This window comes from Mesoplodon bidens (assembly GCF_964165515.1).
Source record: "Mesoplodon bidens genome assembly, chromosome: 3".
NCBI lineage: Eukaryota > Metazoa > Chordata > Mammalia > Artiodactyla > Ziphiidae > Mesoplodon > Mesoplodon bidens.
The window spans coordinates 36,160,060-36,183,447 of record NC_138178.1 but is presented as its reverse complement, the minus strand read 5'-3'; the positions used below and the strand labels follow the sequence as shown (position 1 = coordinate 36,183,447).

Below are 23,388 nucleotides of genomic sequence, written 5' to 3'. Positions count from 1 at the left end.
ATGCAGTATCGATAGATTGGGAGTTTGGGATTGACATGTACACACTGCTTTATTTAAAACAGATAACCAACAAGGACCTACTGTATAGCACAGGGGACTCTGCTCAATATTCTGTAATAACCTAAATGGGAAAAGAATTTGAAAAAGAATAGATACATATGCATGTATAACGGAATCACTTTGCTGGACACCTGAAACTAATACAACATTGTAAATCAACTACACTCCAAAATAAAATAATTTTTTTAAAAAAATGCAGTATTTGTGAAGTGCAATAAAGTGAAGCTCAATAAAACAAGGTATGCCTGTACTTGAAAGTAAACAGGACAATTTTTCATACAACATCCTAAATGCTTATTGGTCCAGATGGACCTTCTCCCCAAAAGTTCAAATAAGGAACATTATACTGTTTCCCTGAACTCATCAGTCACAGAAGTTAGGACACTGCCAATAAAAACCAGCACCAGCAACCCAACAAGATAAGAATGTCACAACTGATCCAAGTCAGAACAATTCCCCATCATTTCCAAAGCCATCGTTATGGTACCTAAAGAGACACCACCGGGCCTTCTATCGTATCAGTCTTTAATCCTGTCCCCACTCAGTCCATGCCCTTCCAGATCAGAGACTGACCCTAGTGGGAACTGGCTAGTCCTCGCCTATTTTACTCTCCTCCTCCAGCACTGGAGCAGATAGCTAATGAAATGAACCACCATTTTCATTCAGGACAATAACATGGAAGGCCATTCTCTAAAAGGCATAGGCCCAATGTGTTGCTAGAGCAAGAAATTAGGCACCATCAGCAATATTTTGCAAACAAAAACAGAAGTCTATATAATGGCCTCATCCAAAAGCACAGTAAAGTCATTTCACAGGAAAACAATGGCAACAGAGAAAGTACAAACACAGGTTGCCGAAACCATTAAAATAGGGCAGCAGCACTGCTGGGGAGAATATCAGGTCTAGCTCTGTGAGTAGAAAGACAGACATATTGAAACCTATGGAAACAAAGGGAATGGAGAAACTGAACATTCATTTAATCAATTCCAGAACCTTAAAATAGTGGTCAGTGAGCATCTCCCTGAAGCACTAGTAAACAATGACATATACAGCTCATTTGCTTCCAAGTACTGGTGTAAGATGAAGAACAGACTTAATAATGGATTTAAGGTAACTTAAACGACAGAATCTAAGGGTTCCTGAGAGACCAGTACACCTGGGGACATCCCTTACCTTGGAGGTTGACAAATGGACCCCCCACCCCACCGTGCATCCCTGTGTATACCAATCAGAAAGCCCTGGGGAAGAAAGCTCCAGTGTGTGTTGTGCCTGACATGTCTTTGAATTAGAAAGGGGGAGGTAGACAAAATTTTAGGCACCATTTCCAGGGTTTCTCTTGAACACATGCACCTGTGAAAAGAACCAAAAGCGAAAGCAGTGCACAATCTCCACAGAAGAGCAAAAGTCAGAGATGGATCCAACCCCTAATAGGTACAACCCGGTGTGCCAGATTATCTATTGTTCCTCTCTGCTCAGCCTCAAAAAAGTTACCGAGTGTGTCCCCATTAGCACTCACTCCTCAGAATAGACCACTCTGTGCAGAAGCAAACTTCACCATACAGTCAAGTTCTCTTGTAGACAGTTCCCCAGTCTGTGAACAAAGGTCACTTACTCACTGCCTGAGAACGAGGCCCCAGGCCCCCAGCAGGCCCACAGCCACACTCACCTGCAGCTTGCCTGTGTAGCCTGGCCTCTCTCTCTATGCTGAAGGGGTCTTTGGGAGCTTCAAGGAGGTCCCAGGATGGCCACACAGAAGCTCCTGGCCATCTCTTTGATGCGCTGGTTGGGGAGGGCGTGACTGCAGCCAGAGCAGCTTGCTCTTGGTCCAGCCGGGACCCAACCCCCATCTTTAAAGGGTCTCTGGGACCACCCCCCGTCAGAGACAGGAAGGGCAGGGGAGGAGAAATTCGGAGGCTTGACTAAGGAAGAAAAAAGGAAGATATAGGTTTTTAAAGGACAGTTGTTACAAAAGTAATAATCACACTACAGAAATTATGAAAAATACCAATATTTGATATATTTTCATTTAGACTTTCTTCCTATGCATTCTTAAGATTAGCTGTCCCTATACCATAATTTAAACAAATTCTTTTGCCCCCAGTTCAGTCTTTTTCTCCATGTTGCCAGTCTTCATAACCATTTTTAATTAATTGATGATATTCTATTTAGGGAACACGCTACACTTCACTGACCTATTCCCCTACTGTTAAACATTTAGATACTTTGCAAGTTTTCAGGATTATAAATAAAAACTTTAAACTTTATTTTAAAAACATTTAAATAAAATGTAGCTTCTTCATATTTTGTGTGTTCTCTGGTCAGATTCCTAGACGTAGAATGCTAAAATGCTTTCTATGAGGGTTCTGTGTTCTATTAGAAATGTATGAGAACACAAGTTTCTAAAAAAACAAGCTTGCGTCAAGGCTCTAAATTCTACTAATTTAAGTGGGTAGAAATGATACCACATTATCAAAAAATAAACTAAAATAATTACTCAATAGAATATTTCCTGTAAGTTCAAATACTGCCTCTATTTCCTCTTCTGTGACTTGTCTGTTCATACCCCTTCATCAATTAACCTTTGGGGTGGGAATCAGAGAAAAGTTCTTTAAACGAAATCCCAAAATATTAAAGCTGGTTATGAGGCAAATTTCCAAGACTGAGGCCCATATAAAGTAATGAAAAGAATTATATAAAAAAAAAGAATTATAAACATCCCATCTAATCCCATTTTATAGGGGAATAAAAACTGCAGCCCAGAGAATCAAAGGAGCCCTGCTTGTAGTTACCTTTCTGGAAACACACCCTGAACAGATAAAACCAGGGAGTAGTGGGGACACCAATGCCAGCTTTCATATCCTAGGACAGACTGGCGGGAGGCAAGGTGGGCCCTAAGAGGTCATGCTATGAATGGGACATGGCAACAACCAGCATTGCCAGTCTTGGATACGGAAGAGAAGGGGGAAGGAAAATAGCCATTATATTCATTGAACAGTCAGGTCAGTGGCTTTGGTAGTAGAGAAGCAGGCTCAGAGGCACCTTAAATTGCATTTTACTTTAGGATGATTTCTCCCTGCCATTCCTATATATTTACTTCTAATATCCCCTATTCCTCATCTATCGTAATCCACTTTCCAACTCCCTTTAGCACGAGTGCCACACATGTCACACGTGCCTGTAGATGCAGAGCAGGAGGTGCAAAGATTAACTCTGAGAAATTATTTCATAGATTCGTCATGGCCTCTGAAAAAGAGTTGGAGTCAGATTTGGATTAAAACCCTAGCCCCACTGATTACTAACTTGTGATTCTTAAAATCATCAGTTAAAATATTTGAGGTATCATACATAAAGGTACATAAATGATATTGTTTAAAGGCTAAGAAAACACCCACGGAGGTCAAGAAACAGAACACTGCCAGGACTCCCATATTTACTTTTGAAACTAACTTTCCCAACAGCTCTTGGAGTAACCTGTAGAGTCCTCAGGTCAGGTCCTGAAATGTACTGCTCAATGTGTATAATGGGTATACGAGGCACCCTCTATTCTGTCAAGGATGGCAAGTTCTATACATGTCTCCACACCTCCCATCATGCCACCTCGCAGCCTGCATTCTAGTGGACATGCATCCCACCTCCAGCTCACGTGCTCTCCCCACCCCACTCTGCAGCAAGTTACATACAATCAAATCTGAGAGATGATCTGATCCAGAGCTGAAGCCACTGGTGTCTGAGTCAGAGGGGCTGCTAGAACGCGAGTCCAGGATGGGCCGGGTGTCCAGGCGGGATCCTCTAACGGAGGGTGCTGGAAACTTGTCCACCAAGTCAGATCCAAGGGGGTCCAGAGGCAGGAAGCTCAAGGGAGGTTTCCCCAGGACACTGCCCAATGGATTGTGGAGCATGCTCAATACTAGGAAGACAGAAAAAAAAAAAGGGAGGAAATAAAAAGGAAGTCTCATGACCTCTTAGTTTTCTTTCCAGCCAAGAGCCCTTGACTTTCCCTCCCACAGCCACCCAGCAAGATGGACCAAGCCACGACCACCGAAAGCATGACAGAGCCGCAGTTAAGAGTGTAACGAGCAGACAGACACCTGGGGTCCATGAGTGGAAGGGACAGGATGGCATTCTGAAGACCCAAGTTCCTGCTGCAACAGAAGCAGCAAAACTCCTGCTCTCTGCCACCCAGGCTTACAGGTCAGGGCCAGCATCTGGGAACCTGTACCACTGGGGACCCTGGTCACAACTGCTATTAATGTCTGGACACACATGCCCGTGTTGCCATAGGAGATGCCTTCAGCACAATTAGGAAGCCCAAACCATACTCCTTCCTTACTGTGTTTATTAGAGGAACTCCCACCTTTCTAACACTACAGAGCTAAAATACAGAACTTCATGGCACACCCCAGCAGTCTGGTAGAGCATAAGCATACCATCTCATCTAAGAGATTCCTTTATGCAAAGTTCTAGCATATGCAGATTCTCTTCTATGCACCCTTGGACTTCACACGTTTAGGATGGAAGCAGAGTGATGCTGTGGTTAAGCCGGCTCTGGCTTACGACAATCTTGGGGTGAAACCCTGGGTCTGACGCACCTTTATATGGCTGTGTGCTCTGGGAAGCTCTCTGAGTCTCCATTTTCTCATGGCATCTTGGGTGGAATACCAACTATTTCATAACATTGTCAGGAGGGTTCAACAATTAAGACAACAGATGGAAAGTGCTCAGCACAGCAGTACCCAGTGCACAATATTTAAATATTAAACATCAAAAAAGAGTGAAGCAGAGGCCAGGAAAGATAAGGGAGGTAAAGTGGACAGCAGGGGAGAGCAGCATTTTCCCACACTTGACCTTGGGGAAATAAGGAATCCAAAGCAAAGCAAAACACCCTTTTATCCATGAGGAGGGGGTGGAAGAGGGCTTTGGCCATGGAGCTATGGTGGCACCAAAGCTAGGTAAGAAAGAAGCCATATTAATCTGATTTTGTTTTTTCATCTGGAGAAAGGGGAAAACATCCCCCTCAAAAAGGCTGTGAGGTGAAACCAAAATAATGCGTTTACATATGAAAGTGCTCAATAAACAGTGGCTGTGACTGGCTCTACCTCACAATTACTCACTAGTACCTGAGACACAGGTCACCAGAGCTAGTTTTCTTTCAGGGTCCAAGTCAGCCTGAAAGTCAGCCTGAATATCTGGCTGGGGCTGTGGTGAGCCTCCTGAGGCAGGAATAAACCTCTCCAAGCATGAAATCAAAGTGAAAGCATTCTTTCAGGGTATTCACGACAGAGGGTATGTGCAAGATCAGACCAACCTGCTCTCCGTTGGCCAACCATTTCCCTCTCAGCTCAAAATAAGGACGGTGTATGAACTCTTTTTTTTTTTTAAATGCAGGGAATAGTGTGCATGTGTTTACTTTATTGTGGTTATTTATCCTTGATTTTGTTTGTTTGTTTGTTTGGTTTTTTTGCGGTACGCGGGCCTCTCACTGCTGTGGCCCCTCCCGTTGCGGAGCACAGGCTCCGGACGCGCAGGCTCAGCGGCCACGGCCCACAGGCCCAGCCGCTCCACGGCACGTGGGATCCTCCCAGACCGGGGCACGAACCCGCGTTCCCTGCATCGGCAGGCGGACTCCCAACCACTGCGCCACCAGGGAAGCCCTATCCTTGATTTTTAAAGAAACTGTCCCACTGTTCTCCAAAGTAGATGTACCATTTTACCCTCCCACCAGCATTGATGAATTTCAGTCCCTCCACATACTGGCCAACACTCAGCAGGGTTCGTTTTTAAATCTAGCCAGTCTAACATGTATGTGTGCTGGGGAGGGGGGAGCTTTACCACCTTCAGCAAGGAGTTTATTACTTAGTTTATGACTTCCTTTCTTAAGGAGACATTCTTTTAAAACTAGGACTTTCAAAGCAGCTTCCCAAGCACAGGCACTGAATATGCACAGGTATGCTGAAACTAAGTGTCCCTCAACGCTTGGATTCTGACACCCATCAGAAATACTTTTGTCAAATTTCTCAAATACTCCTGACAAACCCCTACCTCAATGAAACACCGAGCCCAAGCCCCTGGAATTCACGCCCTGAGAGGGCAGGAGTTGTGAAGATTTATTCCAGGCTCCTCCTTGGTGCTGCAAGACGTGCCAAAAAAAAAAAGCACTGTGAAAACTAACATATCACATGTATTGGTCTTAAAAGTGGTACCACTGCCCTAAGAGGGCCTCATCTTTCTTCACATTTTACAGAAACGAGGTTAGGGTGGTGAATGTGAGGTAACAATCACATCACAGAGAGCTTCGAAAACCAAATTAGGGTGTTTAGATTTTATCCTGAAGGTAAGTGGGAGATACTGGGGAGCTGCCATGGGGACAGCCAAGGAGGCTGAGCAGGGACACTGTGGAGGACAGTGCTGGTACCCAATGCCCAGCTGGGACTGAGTATTAAATCAGACTGGGGCAACTCTCTCCAGCAGCGTCAAGAACCTGGGTGGACACTGCACCCATACAGCGCTGTGGGTTGTTCCCAAAGAGGGTGTGAAGGAGGAAATGAGACAACAGGGTTGATGGTACCGACAACAGGGTTGATGGTACCAGCAACAGAGATGAAGAAGGGGTCATGCATTACAGGTGAAAGACAGGAGAGAGTCAAGATGCTGGAAGCAAATGGAGAAGCAGCAATGGCCATGTGCTGACAGCTACCAGAGGAGGGGAGGGGCAGACAGGAGAAACAGGAAGAGGGGAACAGTGAAGACCGAAGTCCTGAGGACGGTGCGATCCAGGGTGTGCGACCACAGGTGGCTGAGGTGGACTGCGTGGAGGCTAAGACTGGATAGGTCATTCACATGGACGTTAAAGGGACCCACAGTGACAAGTGGGCCTGGGGTTAAAACAAACAAAAAACACATACTGAGCTCTTCAGAAAAGGGTAAGGACTGGGGAATTGGTAAGAAGAACAAAAAGAATGACCCTGAGGTAGATAAGGCTGGGAGAACATGCAGCCTCCACTTGAAAAAGTGACATCCTGAAGGAAAAAACCTTCAGCGGAGGCAGAAGTTGGCAGGAGCGTTCGCCAGAGACAAACAAGATAAAGGGCAGTTTGTTAATCCAAGGAAGGGTGGCACAGCAGAGCTCCAAGAGTTGTCAGGGAAACACAGCATTAAGCAGGATGTAGAAAAACGCTCAAGGAGATGGCTGGCCCAAAGGACTTGTGTCAGGGGGCATCAAGGAGGATAAATATGGGCCACACTAACTACGTCTTTACCCAATATTTTAAAATAGTGTATTTGAAAGAGTCAAAAAGCAACATGGGTGCCAGTGTAGACCACCTTTCTCATTCACAACAACCTGTATTCATGACTGTGTTGATACATCTGTTCTAACACCCACAAATCCATCTACCTCAACTAACCTACAATTTTTTTTTGACATGCCCACAAAGGTATCTTGAGGCTTTGTCAAATTCCTGTGTCAAAACTAGCGATTATGTCTGTAACACTCCTCTACTCTGATAATAAGCCTGTCTAAAAAGAAAATGGCATGACAACCCACAATGGCCACTAACGAACTCCACATCCTTAAGTGCTCAGAGTTCATGGTCAATCATCTGTTCTACAGTCTGGAACAGGTGCAGTCAAGCTCCGACCATTCACTAATAGCAGCTTCCACATACTGCACATCTAGTATATGCCAGATACTGTGTCAGAAGCACTTTAGGTAAATAATCTTCCCTGCATCCTAAGAAGTGGGTATTATTACCCCATCTTAACAAAGGGAAACCAAGGCTTAAAGGGCAAGTGTTTGTAGTGAGTTTGTCAGCTAATTAGTGACAGAGTGGGACCCAATTCTTTCTGATTCCTTGCTTTATTCTTTGTAACACACCATTCCCTAGTTTTTTTTTTTTTTTTTTTTAATACTCAGGACTTTACATCTTCTTGTCTTCATGTTCTTGACACCTCTCTTTTGTTCAAATTCCTGTAAGACCATCAACTACAGACAAGCCATCTCGGGTTCCAGAGGTCAATACCCTGGGATCTAAATCATCCAGGTCTTAAAACTTCTCTAGGACCTTGCTGCTGCAGGAACTCATTAAAAATGTATCTTGGGCCCCACTCCAGACCTACTGAATCAGAACCTGCATTTTAACAAGATCCCCAGGAGATTTGTGTGCACATTAAAGTCTGAGAGGCACTAATCTAGGAAAATCTGAGGCTTGCTACTTCAAGCTTCTAATCAGTCCCCTTACCACACCCCAGAACCTTTTGTATGTAATTATTTCCTTGACTTCCTTGTTATTCAAATACAGCTCTTACAGCACGATGGCAACTAATACACAGGAGGAAAAAAGAACCCAAGGTGGCTATGTAGGACATTTCCCAAAGAGTCTGATCTCTGAAACATGCCCCCCAACCCCCCCGACCCCCACCGGGGTGGGGAGGGGGTGCTGGAGGAGAGGAGAGAGGGAAAGAAACCTAACCAGGAACAAATAAGGAATATTAAAAAAATTGGCATGGACTGTGATAATAATTTCAGGAAAAATGACGGCCAGAAAGAAGCTGAACATTGTGAAAAACATTCAAGACAAGAACTCTAAGCTCATATCAAGCAAATACAAAGAGAGCGGGCCTACTGCTTGAGGCAGACAACTGCTGAGAGACAAAGGAGAGAAAAGTGCTATTAAGGACACTATTGGGTCACCAGAGAAAACTGGAATATGAACAACAGTTTAGTGAGAGTATTATATCAATTTTAAGTTGACTGAAATTCATAGCTTTTGCTGTACATGAATGTACGTTAGAACATCTCTATTCTTTATGGTACAGAAAGAAATTATATATAGAGATATACATATAGAGAGAGAATTGCAAATGATAAACCAAATGAGGTAAATGTCAACAACAGGAGAATCTGGATAAATGAAATACAAGTAACCTTTGTATAATTTTTATTTTGTATTTGTGACTTCTGTAAGTTTGAAATTTCCAAACAAAAAAAAATTTTTATGACCGAAGGAAAACCAGTCAATGCCCATTTGACTTTCTTCACCTTTTTCAAGGCAACTGATCTGACCAGAAAACAGAAATCAAGCACAACTAATAGGGACTAGAATCCCAGGGGAAAAAATGGTAACTGAGTACACCTTTGGAGTCTCTGCCTATAAGAGAAATCACCTTCCTTTAAACAAGCTTTTTAAAGCATCAGAAACACTTGCATAGATATTTGCAGACACATATAGGTACGAAGTTCTGCCTTCTCAACCAAGCACACCAAGGGCCATCCTTACCACCCCACTCCAGCAGTAATTAGCTCAACACCCGGCAGAAAGCAGGTGATCAACGCTTGCTGAATATGAATAGTACTGAAAGAAAGGGAGTATCATATCCCTAGGAGCCAGTATGCTCACTGAGGCTACTCCCCTTCTATCAAGGTTATTCAATTTAAGGACACAGTGCTGACTGAGATGCAATTCAGAATTAGAGGGAAAAAACCTTAGTTCATCCCAACCCAGCCCATCACCAAAACAGAGGTTGAAAGTACTGTTACTTGCCATATCAAATTTGTGACAATATTCCTTCCACTAGTTTCAAATACTTTCTTCAAAGAGAACTAAACATATATAGATACAGGCTGAAGAGAGTCACTCTCCCTGGGATCCTCACAACCACTGAAATATACTTCTACATTCAAATACAAGGAGCAGGGAGGAGTATCCACTGAACACTGTTCCAACCACACAGGAAAACGGGAAAGGGGCAGTGCTGTCAGACAAACATGAAACATCAGAGTGTACCAGAATTAACACGCCTGGGTCACATCAGCACCTCCACATCAGTTTCCTGCAAATATTAAATTGGAAGAGGCCAAGAATACAGGAGTTTGACTAGAAGATACAGGGAAGACAAGAAATCCTGTATCAAGAGGCCAAGGATTTTCTAGGTGGTTTGAGATAGTTTCTTCAACCCACAGAAGGAGCCAAGTTCTGGAAACTGTCACTCATGGTCAGATGCCCTACAGTGACCTGACTGTCCCTCTATACAGCCCAACCTCACAAAGGACCTGGCTATGTAGTTCTTTGAGTATCTACAGATCAAAGGGAGGAAAGCAGCAGAGACAGTGGGCTTCTTGGGAAGGTGGGACCTCGTTTCAAGAGACAGAGCCTGTCTTGCTCCCAGCTCAGCCCATGAGACTATATTCCCCTATATACGTCTGCTGAGTAAGGAGCACTGATTCCCACCAGCTGGGAATCAGGAGGGAAGGAGCAATCACGTCTTCCTAACTTGAAATATAAAGTATACCTCCTGGGAAGACACTCTCTTCAAGCCATATAACCCAGTGGAAGTGACAGGTTCCTTATGCTGTAGGCCAGTGACCGATCTCAAACTACACTCCCCATCATACGGCACAGAACGTCATCAAAGTCAGATGTCGAGTATTAACCTAGATGGACTAAACGGGGGGAGAGTGTGGGAGAGACATCCCATGGTCCCTTTCAATGGTGGCCAAGGCCCCGACCTCTCTGCTCCGCTCCTATCTTGACCTCTACAACTCAGGGATCAAAGGAAGTCTGAGGTTTACCAGGTGCCTCCAGCCCTGGTGGCCAAGTGTACGGCAAATCCTTATCTTCCAAAAGTGACTAAGAAAAACAGTATGCTCTCCCTGGAGCACAGGCACCCATCCCCACTCACATGCCGGCAGGAACCCGCATCAGCTACAGACAGTTCTAACGGAAGTCACGGGGGGAAGAGGACCTGGCAGAGGGTTCCAGCTCATTAATGCTACCTCAGAGGGTACAAGAGACCAAATCAGCAGTACTATTTTTAGACTGATTGTTAACTTTCTCCACTTTCACCCTTCTGTGCCAGCTCCTGTGGGTTTTACAGCTGAGTCACTGTTGGAATTTTCTGAAGCCTTCCCCAAGAGTACAAAGGCACCCGAGAGTGATGGCGGCAGCAGCAATGGCAGCAGGAGCCAGGCACCGGATGCCTGCACTGCAAGACACTGAGCTTGAGCTCAGCTCAGGGACAGCCCAGGCCTGAGACATCATAGTCTGTCTAACAGGAGTAATCACGGGAAAAACCCAGACCAGGAGCCATTATTTCCAGCCCAAGACACAAGGCTGCGCCTGGAACCCTTCTTCCCTATCCCAACCCTTGGTCCTGGGTTGCCTGCTCAAAATCTACCTAAAGGCATAAGAGGAGCACTCGTTGCAGGTATAACAGAACGCTCTCTGCCTATGACCCCAACCCTGCAACTCTACAACACACCTCAACTCAGGCGGTGATCCTGCGAGTCTGAACTCCCTCCACCAACTCCCACAGGTCCAAGGTGGTACCCGACATAGCCTTTCTCCCCGATCTTGATCACTGGACAAGTTTCATTAACCTGAAGAAATGACATGCTCAAGTCCCATGTAAGGTCAGCAATACTCGGTCCCTGGACCCAACCACCTCAACTTCTCACCTAGGAGGTACCATGTTGTCACACTGCTTCTCAGGCCCTCCCCTCCTCTCTGCACTAAAAGCTATTCTCTTCAGTAGACTACCTGACTCTATGACAGAATTCATGCTCCGGTGTATGAAAAAAACTTTCTGTAAATGCATCATCATGCCCTAAAAGCTATGAGGGCTCAGAGATACTGATCACTGAACAATCTGTCCGTCCAGATGATCAACACAAGTAGGAAGCAGAAGAGAAAGAGACTTTTCTGAACTCTGTAGTTCAAACTTACCCGGAATTAACTCAGCACTCATCATTCACTCAGTAAATACTTACTAAAAAGACAGGAGCCAGGCTCTGTGCTACATACTGGGAATATAAGCAGTGAAGACTTGGACAGCTGAGGTAGATTTGCAGGAGAACTTGCTTGGGCCCAGAAGTCCATGTTCCACAGAGGAGGAACCCAACCCTACTTTGAACGCTTGCCTCAGAAAGGTTATTTGCAAGTAGAGCAGCAGCAGAAGCAAAATGCTGAAGACTCCCCTCTCATCCCAGGCTGATTCAGCCTGCAGACCAATGGGGAGCCTGTAAGTGACAAAGCACAGGGAACATACATACTCTTCACTGGTTAGCGGTTAGGGCAGAAATCAAAGAGGGTGAACAGGTTAATCTCCAAGGGACTTCTAAGGAGAGTGGGAGGAAACAGGACATGTCCTCTGGCATCCTTAGACTGAGCGTCTGGTCTGCCCACTGGGCTTCTGCACAAGGCCTTCATTAGGAGTCCTTGTTTCCAGGTCCCCTAAAGTAGGTTCTCAGTCACCCCACTTCCTGCTGAGTAATGCTGCATGCAAAAGAGTCACTGGGGGAAGGCAGGAACACAAATGCATCGGGGGGCACAGCTGATGAGCTGAGACTCAGGGTGAAGAGGGAGTCAGAACTGTCTCGTACCCTAGCCTTGAGGGACCCTCGGCAAAGGAAAACATCATGGCTGAACAGCCCTGGAGTTGTATATACAAAGATACCTTACCTGAAGTGTTCTTGCTCAGCATGTTAGGGTTCTGCCCACAGGAACACAGGTGTGATAGGAAGCGTAAGAGGCTTGGAATCAAAGAAACCCAGGCTCGAAATCTGGTTGTTGTTTCACTTTTGGCACCTCACGAGCTCTGTGAGCATCATTTCCTCATCTTTCAGATAGGAACAATAATAGTACCCATTTCACAGGACTGTGAAAGCATTAAATCATGTGATATACTTCACATAGGAAGTAGTCGATAAATGGTGATTAGTCACTCTCTCCCCCATCCCAGGACATTGAGGATAGCTTTCAAAGCCCTCCTGTTCCATTACAGGACTTAGGACACTGGAGGCAGGACAAAGGTAGCCCCAGACACATGTCACTGGGGTCACTTCTAACATTCATCTTGCCCTGATGGGAAGGAAGGCTTCCTTCCCAGCGTGAGATGAGGCCTTAGGGGTAGGCAGAGTCTAGAAGGGAGGGACCTCACAGAGTACCACACCCAAACCAATGCTGGCCTTATAGGCACAACTCTCAAAAACAGATTACACCCCAGGGTCTTCCTGCAGGCCTCCCAGGCCAATGAAATCCATGTAGCAGATGGACCTTAGCCCCTGGAGACAGGTCTCCATGTACCAGTCTCATGCTGAGAATCCAATGAAATGTTGCCCCAATGCCAAAAAAATCCTTAGGGGAGAAAATGGAAGCCCCCAAGCACAGCAACTATCATGCTACATTTGGTATTCGTTCTCATCTATTTCCCCTTGATAGTTAAGGGGATTTTTTTTTTTTTTTTTTTTTTTTTTTTCTTTTTGCGGTATGCGGGCCTCTCACTGTTGTGGCCTCTCCCGTTGCGGAGCACAGGCTCCGGACGCGCAGGCCCAGAGGCCATGGCTCACGGGCCCAGCCGCTCCGCGGCATATGGGATCCTCCCAGACCGGGGCACGAACCCGTATCCCCTGCATCGGCAGGCGGACTCTCAACCACTGCGCCACCAGGGAGGCCCAAGGGGATTTTTAAGCGCAACAATTTTATTCGTTGATGTATATTCAGTGCCTAACACAGTACCTGGCACACAGCCAGTGCTCAGTATTTGTTGAATGAATTTAGCCAAGGTTTTTCAGGCAAGAGCCCTGCTATCTCCAACCTTGCCCCCTACACATTGCTGAAAACTTAAAGAGTTGTGGAAAATGGTCAGATGTAAACCCATAGCCACATGGGGCAATATATCCCCCAGCAGGGCCAACAAGAAGCTTGCACCATGTGCTCCACGCAGAGACAGCAAGCTACCAGGCTGTCTGCAATGATGACTCCCAGACTGTCCAGAGCTGTTGAAATACCTCCTCCCTCCCTGAATAAACTGAGCTAGTTGGTCTTCAGATGGGGAGGCAGTGTAGGCACTGGAATGTGGGCTGCATGTTCCTGCATTGCTGGCAAGGGTGCAGCTGGCTGGTGGGAGGGCTGCGTCCTACTCCAGGAGGCGGCACCCACATGTGGGCTTTCCAAGAAGGCTCAGAGAAAGGAGAGAGATGGCCATCACCACAGCTCCCAAGCCCAAGGATAACGTGGGGATCAGGGATGGCTGTGCCCTCAACTCTCGGAAAGGAAGACATACACACACTAACCCTGCCCATGGCTAAGTCACACCTCTGGGGCAACTCTCTGGGTTCCCATGAATGCCAGGGCCACAGATTACAGGCCCTCCCTGATCCAAAAAATCATGAAGTATTTATTGCCTAAGTGCTTGAGACAGAACATGGAGAAGTAAATCCATCCACACTTCAGAGACAAATAACTACAAACAGGCCTCTCAGGTAGTGGGGAAACTGAGGACATCGTGGCTGGGCCCAAGCTTTTTTTTTTTTTTTTTTTAACAGCCTAATTTCAGAATGACTTTCAGGCCCTCTCCAAGCCCCAAGTTGGCCCCTCCTGCATTTCTATTTGTTATAATACATTTCAGAAGGACCCCTGTAGCTAAGAGAAACCAGAGCCAAAGAAGGGCCACACCCAACGTGATACCAGTGAGAGACAGTGTCTTGGTCAAACACTGATCACCACAGACAGGTGCCTGCCTCCTGGGTGGGCTCCCCTGTCTTTTGCTCAGATACAGCAGTGAGGGTGGGGACAAGGTCAGCTTCACAGGGCCCCCGGCTGGCTTCAGAATACCACATAAAAGAAACTACCACTACCTCCAAGCCAAGATCTCCAGGCACAGGACACCAAACAGTGACACCACACTTCCCAGCCCAGGGAAGAACCTGAGTCAGCTAAAGCCTGGTACTTCAAGAAATTCTACCTCAACTCAGAGGTAGTTACTTAAGGTGAAGCTCTTCCCCACCTGCAGCCAAATAAAAATAATCCACCCTCTACCCCCAATCAAATGGGATTTACCAAAAAACTGGGCATTAAAATGCCAACAGACACAACAGTCCCAGGCTCTGCAAAGCATTCTAAAAAAAGACCTGCGCCAAACAGGGTGGAGGCCAGAGAAATCAACAAGACAGTACCTTGCTGCCATGACTGCCAGCTTCTGGAGATGGGAGGCAAGGAAGGATGGCAGGCTCTGTGAACCCCACTGTCAGCACCAACAGCAAATGGCCGCCCCCACCCCCCCTTCCATCTTTTTAAAGTACCTGCTGCCAATATTCTTTTTATTAAGGTGTAATTTACATAAAGCGAAATACATAGATTTTTATGTATAGTTACAGTATTTCTTAAGTTCACATTTCTTCCTGAATACTCCAAGACTTGCATCTGGCCAACCCTCCCCCTCGAACCACAAGAGGGAAATAAACGGGCAATGGGAAGGTCTGAGCAGAAGCAGTTCAAGGGGTTGCCAAGCAGCCCCTTCAACTTGTCCCCATTGAATCCTTCCAAGATGACAAGGGATCCTAAAGGGGAGTGATTCTTCCTTCATCTACTTGGTCACCCTTAACACAAAGAAAGAAAAAAAAAAAAAGCCTCCGCAGCTGAGAGTTACTCCACCCCACTTACCCTGCTTACCCCTTTCCAGGATCAATGCTCTTAACCTTATGTTAAGCCAATTCCAATATCCCAGTATTACCCAGCCTCACTTACGGTTAAAATTCTTCCCTTGCCATGATTCAGGGACCACCCATCCTTCACACATAGCTCCCTAGTTTTAAGAGCCACTGAGAAATAGAGTCTGGACATCCAGTAATCAGCCCCTTAAGTCCCCTCCCCCGCCTAAAAGTGTTTTGCTTCATCATCTCCAAGACAGGCCTGGGCACTAGGGGGTTAGCTGGATCTTTTCTGCATAAGACTGTCACCTTGTGGACCCTTCTCGGGGCCACCTCAGGTACAGACTAACAACTCCAGGGAATTTATCAGGGTAAGTGGAAAAGCCATGCCTGCCTTTACGAGCAACCATCTGTCCTGCCACACTCACAGCCAGCATTTCCATCTTTTGCAAAACAGCTCCATGTTGTATGGGGAGTGGGGGAGATGCAAAGGTGAACAGAACAACTGTTGCTGTGGATATCTTCACTCACTACCCCATACACCACCACCCCCCCAAAGCCAACTCATTTTCTAGCACTCACCTGAGTGTGTGCTGCTCTGGGCTGAAGAATCTGAGTCCTGGGTGCTCCAGGGTCGGTCCCAGCCTGTGAGACTGAGGGACTGCAGGCCAAGGCACAAGTCATTTGCATCTGGGAGGCCACGGGAAGAATCTTGCGCAGAGGTGGGGAAAAGCATCCTGCTTGTAACTGTTTCTTCAGAGTCCTGGAAGTCTGCTTTGGACAGGAGGACAGCAGAACCCCAGAGTTAAGGGCTGTTTTCCCCAGTATTATCAACAATAAATAATATTAATAATAGTTTCCTTAGGCTCAAGGACCAAACATCCAAGCTGGCTGGATGCTGCAGCCGCTGCCTCTGCACTTTTGGGGGTATTAGAGCAAGAGCAGTTGCCATACAGCCCCCCTCCCCACATACACACCCCTATCCCGTCTGCATTACAGACTGGGCCAGCATGTGATCAGGCTGCTGATGCTTCCCGCTGCCAGTGACATCAGCCGGCTGAGCCGTGCAATAGAGAGCGGCATCATCCCTCACAGAACGGGGGAGGAGCAGGAGGGGACGACAGGGAGGAGACTTGCCTCCCAGGGAAAAGACAGCACAACAGCTACTTGCAACAGTCCGGGTGCAGTGCCGGTAAGTCAGGGTTGCAAGGCAGCGCCCTCCGGTCTCCAGCAATAGTGGGCAAGCGGCCCTCAGGCACGACTGAAGTCCTCTCTGCCGACAGCAAAGCCAAAGCAGCAGACTGCCTGCTTGTGTAGCTCTGCCCTCCTGCCCCTCCCTTTCCCTCCCTCTGCTCTCCACCCCCCAAACCCAAAAACACTCTAGTCCTGGACTCTCTCCAGCTGCTTGCTCAAGCCCTGGTTTTGCAGCCCGATGCAAAGCTTCACAATTCTGCTAGCAAAAATCTATGTGCTCCAAGTGGCCCCTGAGCAGTACCCTGACACAGCAGTGTTTACCACTGAGGATGAGACAACCTTCAGAAAAACACTGTACACTCGGACCCTGGGGAACAACACTTGGTGCTCCAGGCTTGTCAGGAGCAGCTGATCAGAGAAAGGGGGTCAGCTTCGGCAGGGGGAGGGTGAGTCACTGGGCAACCCACAGGCCAGAGTAAGATCTGTCCTGACTAGGATACTCCCTGTTCCCAAGTTCTCTCACCCCAAAAGGATGGGCATCAATCACGAGCAGATACAGCAGGACCAGCTCCTCCCTCCTGCAAGTGTAGGTACAGACTGAGGAAACACTCCCAAAACAGTGTCTGACAGACCAAAATAAGAGAAACAGTCTCAGAAGCAGGATTATGCCTTATCAGAAACCCCATGTACAGGAGCTCACATCACCTGGTTCTGTCAATACTGTTTCTCTTGCTTTTCCAGGAGCACTCAGGATACACTGGCCAGCTGTAAGGATCACTGATGCCGCTGGCTGCTCAGGCCCCCTCTTAGGGGTGCTGCCCAGGACCAAAGCCCTATTTCAGTGACCACTCACAGCTCCAGCACCAAGTCCAGCTCTGCCCAGAGCTTCTGGAAACTGCCATTTCCTGTCTGCCAACATACTCTCCTGCACCAGTCCTTTTCCAACATGCCCTCCAGTCACAAGGCTTCTTCCTCAGAAAGGAGGGTAAAGCGAAGGTCCCAGCTTCAGCAAGCAGGCTGCTCGCACCTAGACCAGGTAAGCAGCACTCCACCCTGCTTGTTTTCCCATGTTACAAGAAGAAGTAACCAGATACGGGAAGCATGCCCACCTGGGACCGCCCAGGACAGGGTTACGAAGTGGGCAGAGTGGAGGATAATGCTGTTATCCACAGGAACAGCTGGCCAGAGCCTCCTGAGTATACCCTTCTGTCCACAGGCACTCAGGCATAGCCTAGAGGGGGAAAATGGCCAGTCTGTGGGAGGGACTCCTCCCCTTGGGTTTTTTTTTTTTTTTTTTTTAAAGAGCTTTGCTGCTGTGTCATCCATCCACATTATTCCTGTCTGGCTGTAGATACTCTGCTTGCTCCCTGTCTGTGTCTATCAAAGCCTTCTTCACCACTGCACAGGCTGAGCAAGAACTCACCCATGCTGGTGTTGCCCCCACCCCAGACCACTCCCTCCTGCTTCTCTGTCCACCCTTCCCCTAAGCTAAGGATATACTTTAAAAATAATCCATATGTATTAATTATAAAAACACAATGCTTCCTTTAAAAAATCCATATTTAAGTACCCATTCCCCACCTACACCAACTATCTATGTAGTCCCTTCCATCACAATGTGAGCACACCTACAACTAGAAGCAGTCGTTCCTCCCTTCCCCATCTAAAATCAAGGCATTTGTGGATATGGGTACCCTCATGCCCCAGGCAGAGAGAATCTAATCATCAACTATACTCTTGCTACCCAAACTACAGTGTGGCAGACCAGCAATATCAGCATCACTAGGAGCTTGTTATAAACAGAGAATCTCAGACTCCACTTGAGACCTATGGAATTGATCTACATTTAAGAAGACTCCCAGTTGATATTAATGCACATAAAAGTTTGAGTAGCACTGATCTATACAACTACCATGAACTTCCAAACCCAAGCAGAAAGACCCCAGGCCTGAGCAGCACATCAGTTTAAGTCCGTTTAGAAACAAATGGCTACAAGCATCTAGGAGCCTGGAGATCTAAATACAGTGTAACTCTCTCCCTTTAATCACAGCATTCGCACTAAGACATCACCTTTATCTTTATCCAGACATTCTCCATTCCACTGTTTTTTTTAGGTAAAGGCTTGCACTACCATTGTAGGATTCTTTCACTAGTTCCTCAAACTAATAGAAGACCCTGTTAACCCCTTGGTGTGGCAGGCTGGGAAAAATTAAGTAGCTTTAAAAGTCTGATAGAGCTTGCTTTACTCACCAGGTCTGCCACCGTGTGATCTCGGTCAAGTTACTAAACTTTTCTGAGCATCTTTTCATCTGTAAAGTAGCAACAGCAGCTATCTTTCAGGTGTTTTGCAAGGATTACATAAAGCATTTGGTACAGTGCCTGGCACAAAGTATTTTATCAGTATGTTGCTTTTAGTAGGTGACCACATAATTTATCATCCAAACAAAGGCACTTTTGAGAGAGAAAGGGGGCAGATATTAATAATCATACCAGGACAGCAAGCTTGAACAGAGACAGTCCTAGGTGAAATGGTAGGCATGATCACTCTTATCTGCGGCCATTTGCGTTCAAAAACATTTTACCCAAAAAAGCCTCTTTTCTAACGGCTTCCTGATCCCAGCTCTCCAAACATGCCCATTCTGTTCTACCTCTTCAATCTATATTGACATAAAGTTTGAGAAGTTAACTGTCAACACAGGCTAACATTCAGTAAGTTGAAAGGTCTGAAACACAAAGCCTGATTTTACTGAGTAAAGCCCATCTTTGCTTCTCAAACTCACATCTGATGCTGACAGGAACTTGACCCTTTTTATTGGAAGATATTCTTTATAACCTTTAGCCAAGCACAAACTAGACACTTCGAAGATACTAAAAACTGGGAACAAGCACATGATGAAGTGAGACTTCTCCTTCTAAGGCTATCTATTTGAATAATGTCTCAGCTTAAATGCTTTCTACATCAACCCTAACCCTAACCCTACAAGTTTCTATCAATACCTACACAACGTTTCCGATTTAAGTTTCTTAATTTGGTTCAAAAATTTAAAATCATCTCCCTTTGAAAATATCAGTTATCTTCTTTATAGTTAATCTCCCAAACTTCTTAGCAACTGGACAACTCATGGAAACAAGTAAACTGACCCAAAGTCCAAAGTTTGCCACAGTCTAAAATACAGTAACCCCTGGTAGACTCAAAATGCAGAGGTGACCCAGGGGCTCTGGCTCTAGGGCTCAGAGTAGTATAGCCTCAACTCTAATCATTTCCATCCTCAGCATAAGAACATGTCTGTCCTCTGATGACTCCTCTGCCAACAAAACTTAGCATGAAGCTGCTCAGGGTTCTCTGTAGCTATCATTCTTGAGCATCTGCCAAGTAGGGAAGTGAAACAAGAAAAGAGTAGTGACTTCAGGCCCCCGTTTATGAAACCATTAAGTCAGGTTCCATTGTATAAAGGTAGATGGTGACTGCAAGAAGTCTGTTGAGGCCCCTGGGAAACCAGAGATGGCTTCACACAGTAGATGCATCACGAGCTGATCCTCGGCAGAAAGGGACCTGGTTCGGAGGAGGTAATAGGGGAGAAGGTAATAAGCAACGTGTGTTTGGGCTAGCCAAGCCAGGAAGAACTGAGGCTGGAATATCAAACTGATGCTCAGGCATGCAGTGAAAAACCTCTGTACCCTCTTAAACAAGAAATAATGTGGTAGAGGGCCCAAGATGAACCAGAGATCCGAGCTAGGGAGGCCAGCCAGGGAGGTAAGGGATGAGAGGAAAGAGGAGGAAGACGACGGCAGAACAGCTGGATAAGGAGGGAAGAGGAGGAGTTGGGGAGCAGGGTAATATGTTAAATGACATAAAGCAGACTACAAAGTTGCATCTATATCATGATTATATAACTATGTGAAAATTTTGTATGTTGACAGATGATGTTGGTAAGGGAATACAGAAAAATACAAACAGCTTATGTGTGAGGGTAGCAGGCTGCTAGTGGATTTATTGTCCTTTAGTTATTGCACAAACAGTACAACGAAAGCTGTCTTCTCCTTTCTTTCTCTTTAGACTTTCAACAAGCACACTATTACAATTTGTACGACAACTACACTTGAAATCTTTTACAAAATCTCAACTTCATCCCCAAATTCCAGTCCCTGGGAATAGCAAAGAAAGGACATTGAATCACTTGTCCCCATTAAATTTCTTTTAAATACCTGAACTTACAGTCTGTTGAGGCTACTTAAATCAATGATTTATGGTTCCTGAAGTTTTAAAAAGCCCATAAGGTAGCATTTCTAAGAATGTATTTCTAAAAAGACTGTTTAAAAGACTATTCCCCTGCCCCCACACCGCCAACTCAAGAAAACAGAAATGATTCTAAAAATCCATTTTGACGATCTAAAGAAAAAGAGCCAACATGCAAGAAATCAGACATCTGCCACGATCATGTCAACTGTTGTGTGCACTGGGGCCCTTAACCACTCACACCAGGGGGACTGAACGTTTCCCTAAAGCAGTACTTCTCAAACTTTCATGGGCATAGGAGTGACTTGGGAATCTTTACAACACTGACTCTGACTCAGTGGGTGTGGGTCAGGTCCCAGAATCTGCATTCCTAACCTACTCCCAAGTGATATCTTACACTACTGGTTTGCTGAGCACACTGTGAGCATTAAGAGTTTAAAATGGTCTTCCTACCCCAGACTCTCTCTTCCAGGTAATTCATCCCATTCTTACACAACACCCCCTCTTCATGGTGTTCATTCTCCTAAACAAGTGCCTTCAACGGTTCCCTGTAGCCTCTCAGATCAAAGCCAATCTCCAGGCTTACTAACTTTCTCTCACACTATTCATCAAACTTTAAAGGCTGAACCTGAGTCAATCACAACTCCCTAGAAGTTCACACTCTAAGAGAACCATGTACTCTTAATCTGTGTGTTAATAACAGTAGTTCAGAAGAGAAGGAATGCATGATGCCTAGGATGTTCAAAGAAAGCTTCCTTATAATTTCAGCTATGCTTTAACCACATTACAGATTAAGGTATGAGAGAACATTAGGTTTACTTTGTACTTCCCACCATAAAAATATGATCATTGGCTCATTTTAGTCTCAACCACATTAATGATCTTCAAATGAATTCTGTAATTTATTTCAAAGCAATTTCTATAATGTTTCTGAAAATAAATATTAACAATGTTTAGATTTTAAAATAGCATATACCATGTTTACATACTGGAAAATTCAATATTATTATTATTATTATTATTTTTTTTTTGCGGTACACGGGCCTCTCCCGTTGCGGAGCACAGGCTCTGGATGCGCAGGCTCAGCGGCCATGGCTCACGGGCGCAGCCGCTCCGCGGCATGTGGGATCTTCCCAGACCGGGGCACAAACCCGTGTCCCCTGCATTGGCAGGCGGACTCTCAACCACTGTGCCACCAGGGAAGCCCCAGTGAGGACGTTTTTAACAAATGGTGCAGGAACAGCCAAATACCTATATGGGGGGGGAATGAACCTTGACCCCCTATCTCACACCATTTACAAACATTAATTTAATATTAATCAGAGAGACCTAAAGGTAAAAGTTTTAACTTTTTAAAGCTTCTCTAAGAAAATACAGACTATCTTTCTGACCTGGGGCGGGGGGGGGGGCCGGGGGGATGCATAGCATTGTTTCTTACAGAGGACACGGAAAGCACCGATCATTAGAGAAAGTTTTGATACGTTGGACTTATCAAAATTAAAAACGTCTGCTCATCAAGACACCATTAAGAAAATAATTAAGTAACCTACAAAATGGTAGAAAATATCTGCAACCATACCTGACAAATGGCTAGTATCTGGAGTATATAAGAAATATTAACAACTCAAAAGTAAAAGAAAAAACAATTTTTAAAAGGGCAGACAAATCTTCAAAAGGCATTTCACACAAAAATACAGAACTGGGGCTTCCCTGGTGGCGCAGTAGTTGAGAATCCGCCTGCCAATGCAGGGGACATGAGTTCGCGCACCGGTCTGGGAGGATCCCACATGCCGCGGAGCGGCTCGGCCCGTGAGCCATGGCCGCTGAGCCCGCGCGTCCGGAGCCTGTGCTCCGCAGCGGGAGAGGCCACAACGGTGAGAGGCCCGCGTACCGCAAAAAAAAAATATATAGAACTGGACAATAAGCACTAGAAAAAATGCTGAATATCATTAGTCATTAAAGAAATGCAAATTAAACCACAATGAGATACTACTACATACCCACCAGATGGCTAAAATTAAAAAGACTGCTCCACAGTTTGCCAACATTTGGTGTTGCTGATCAGAACTTCCATATATTATTTTATGATGGTACAATCACTTTTGAAAAAGCTCTGCCAATTTCTTATACAATTACACATATACTATCCTATGACCCAGAAATTCTACTCCTAGGTATTCAACTAAGAGGAATGCAAGTGTATGTCTACAAAAAGACCTGTACATGAATGGTGATAGCAGCTTTATGCATAATCACCAAAACCTGGAATGAATCCAAGTGACCATTAACAGAAGAATAAAATGTGGTGTATACATACATATACTAGAATATGACTCAGCAATAAAAAAGAATAGACTATTGATACATACACCAACATGGATGAATCTCAATTACACTGAGTGAAATAAACCTCACGTAACATAGCATATATGATTCCACTTACTTGAAGTTCTAGAAGAGGCAAAGCTAATAT

General features: G+C 45.5%; 1 protein-coding gene across 7 annotated transcripts in view; it reads right to left on the bottom strand.

Moving 5' to 3' along the window:
• CPEB1 (cytoplasmic polyadenylation element binding protein 1) overlaps positions 1-23,388 on the bottom strand; it is an 82,805-nt gene that overhangs the window by 10,545 nt on the left and 48,872 nt on the right. For 2 of the 7 annotated variants that reach the window (XM_081227335.1, XM_081227337.1), the window contains exons 1-4: positions 16,622-16,798; positions 16,067-16,255; positions 3,741-3,967; positions 1,727-1,979 (exon numbers count right to left, since the gene is read on the bottom strand). In XM_081227335.1, coding sequence (XP_081083461.1) covers positions 1,727-1,979; positions 3,741-3,967; positions 16,067-16,220 — 634 coding nt within the window. In that variant the 5' untranslated portion in view covers positions 16,221-16,255; positions 16,622-16,798. Of the gene's footprint in view, positions 1-1,726; positions 1,980-3,740; positions 3,968-16,066; positions 16,259-16,461; positions 16,537-16,621; positions 16,799-17,383; positions 17,479-23,388 lie in introns of those variants that run through there. The other 5 variants (XM_081227336.1, XM_081227338.1, XM_081227339.1 and 2 more) reach the window with 4 other exon arrangements.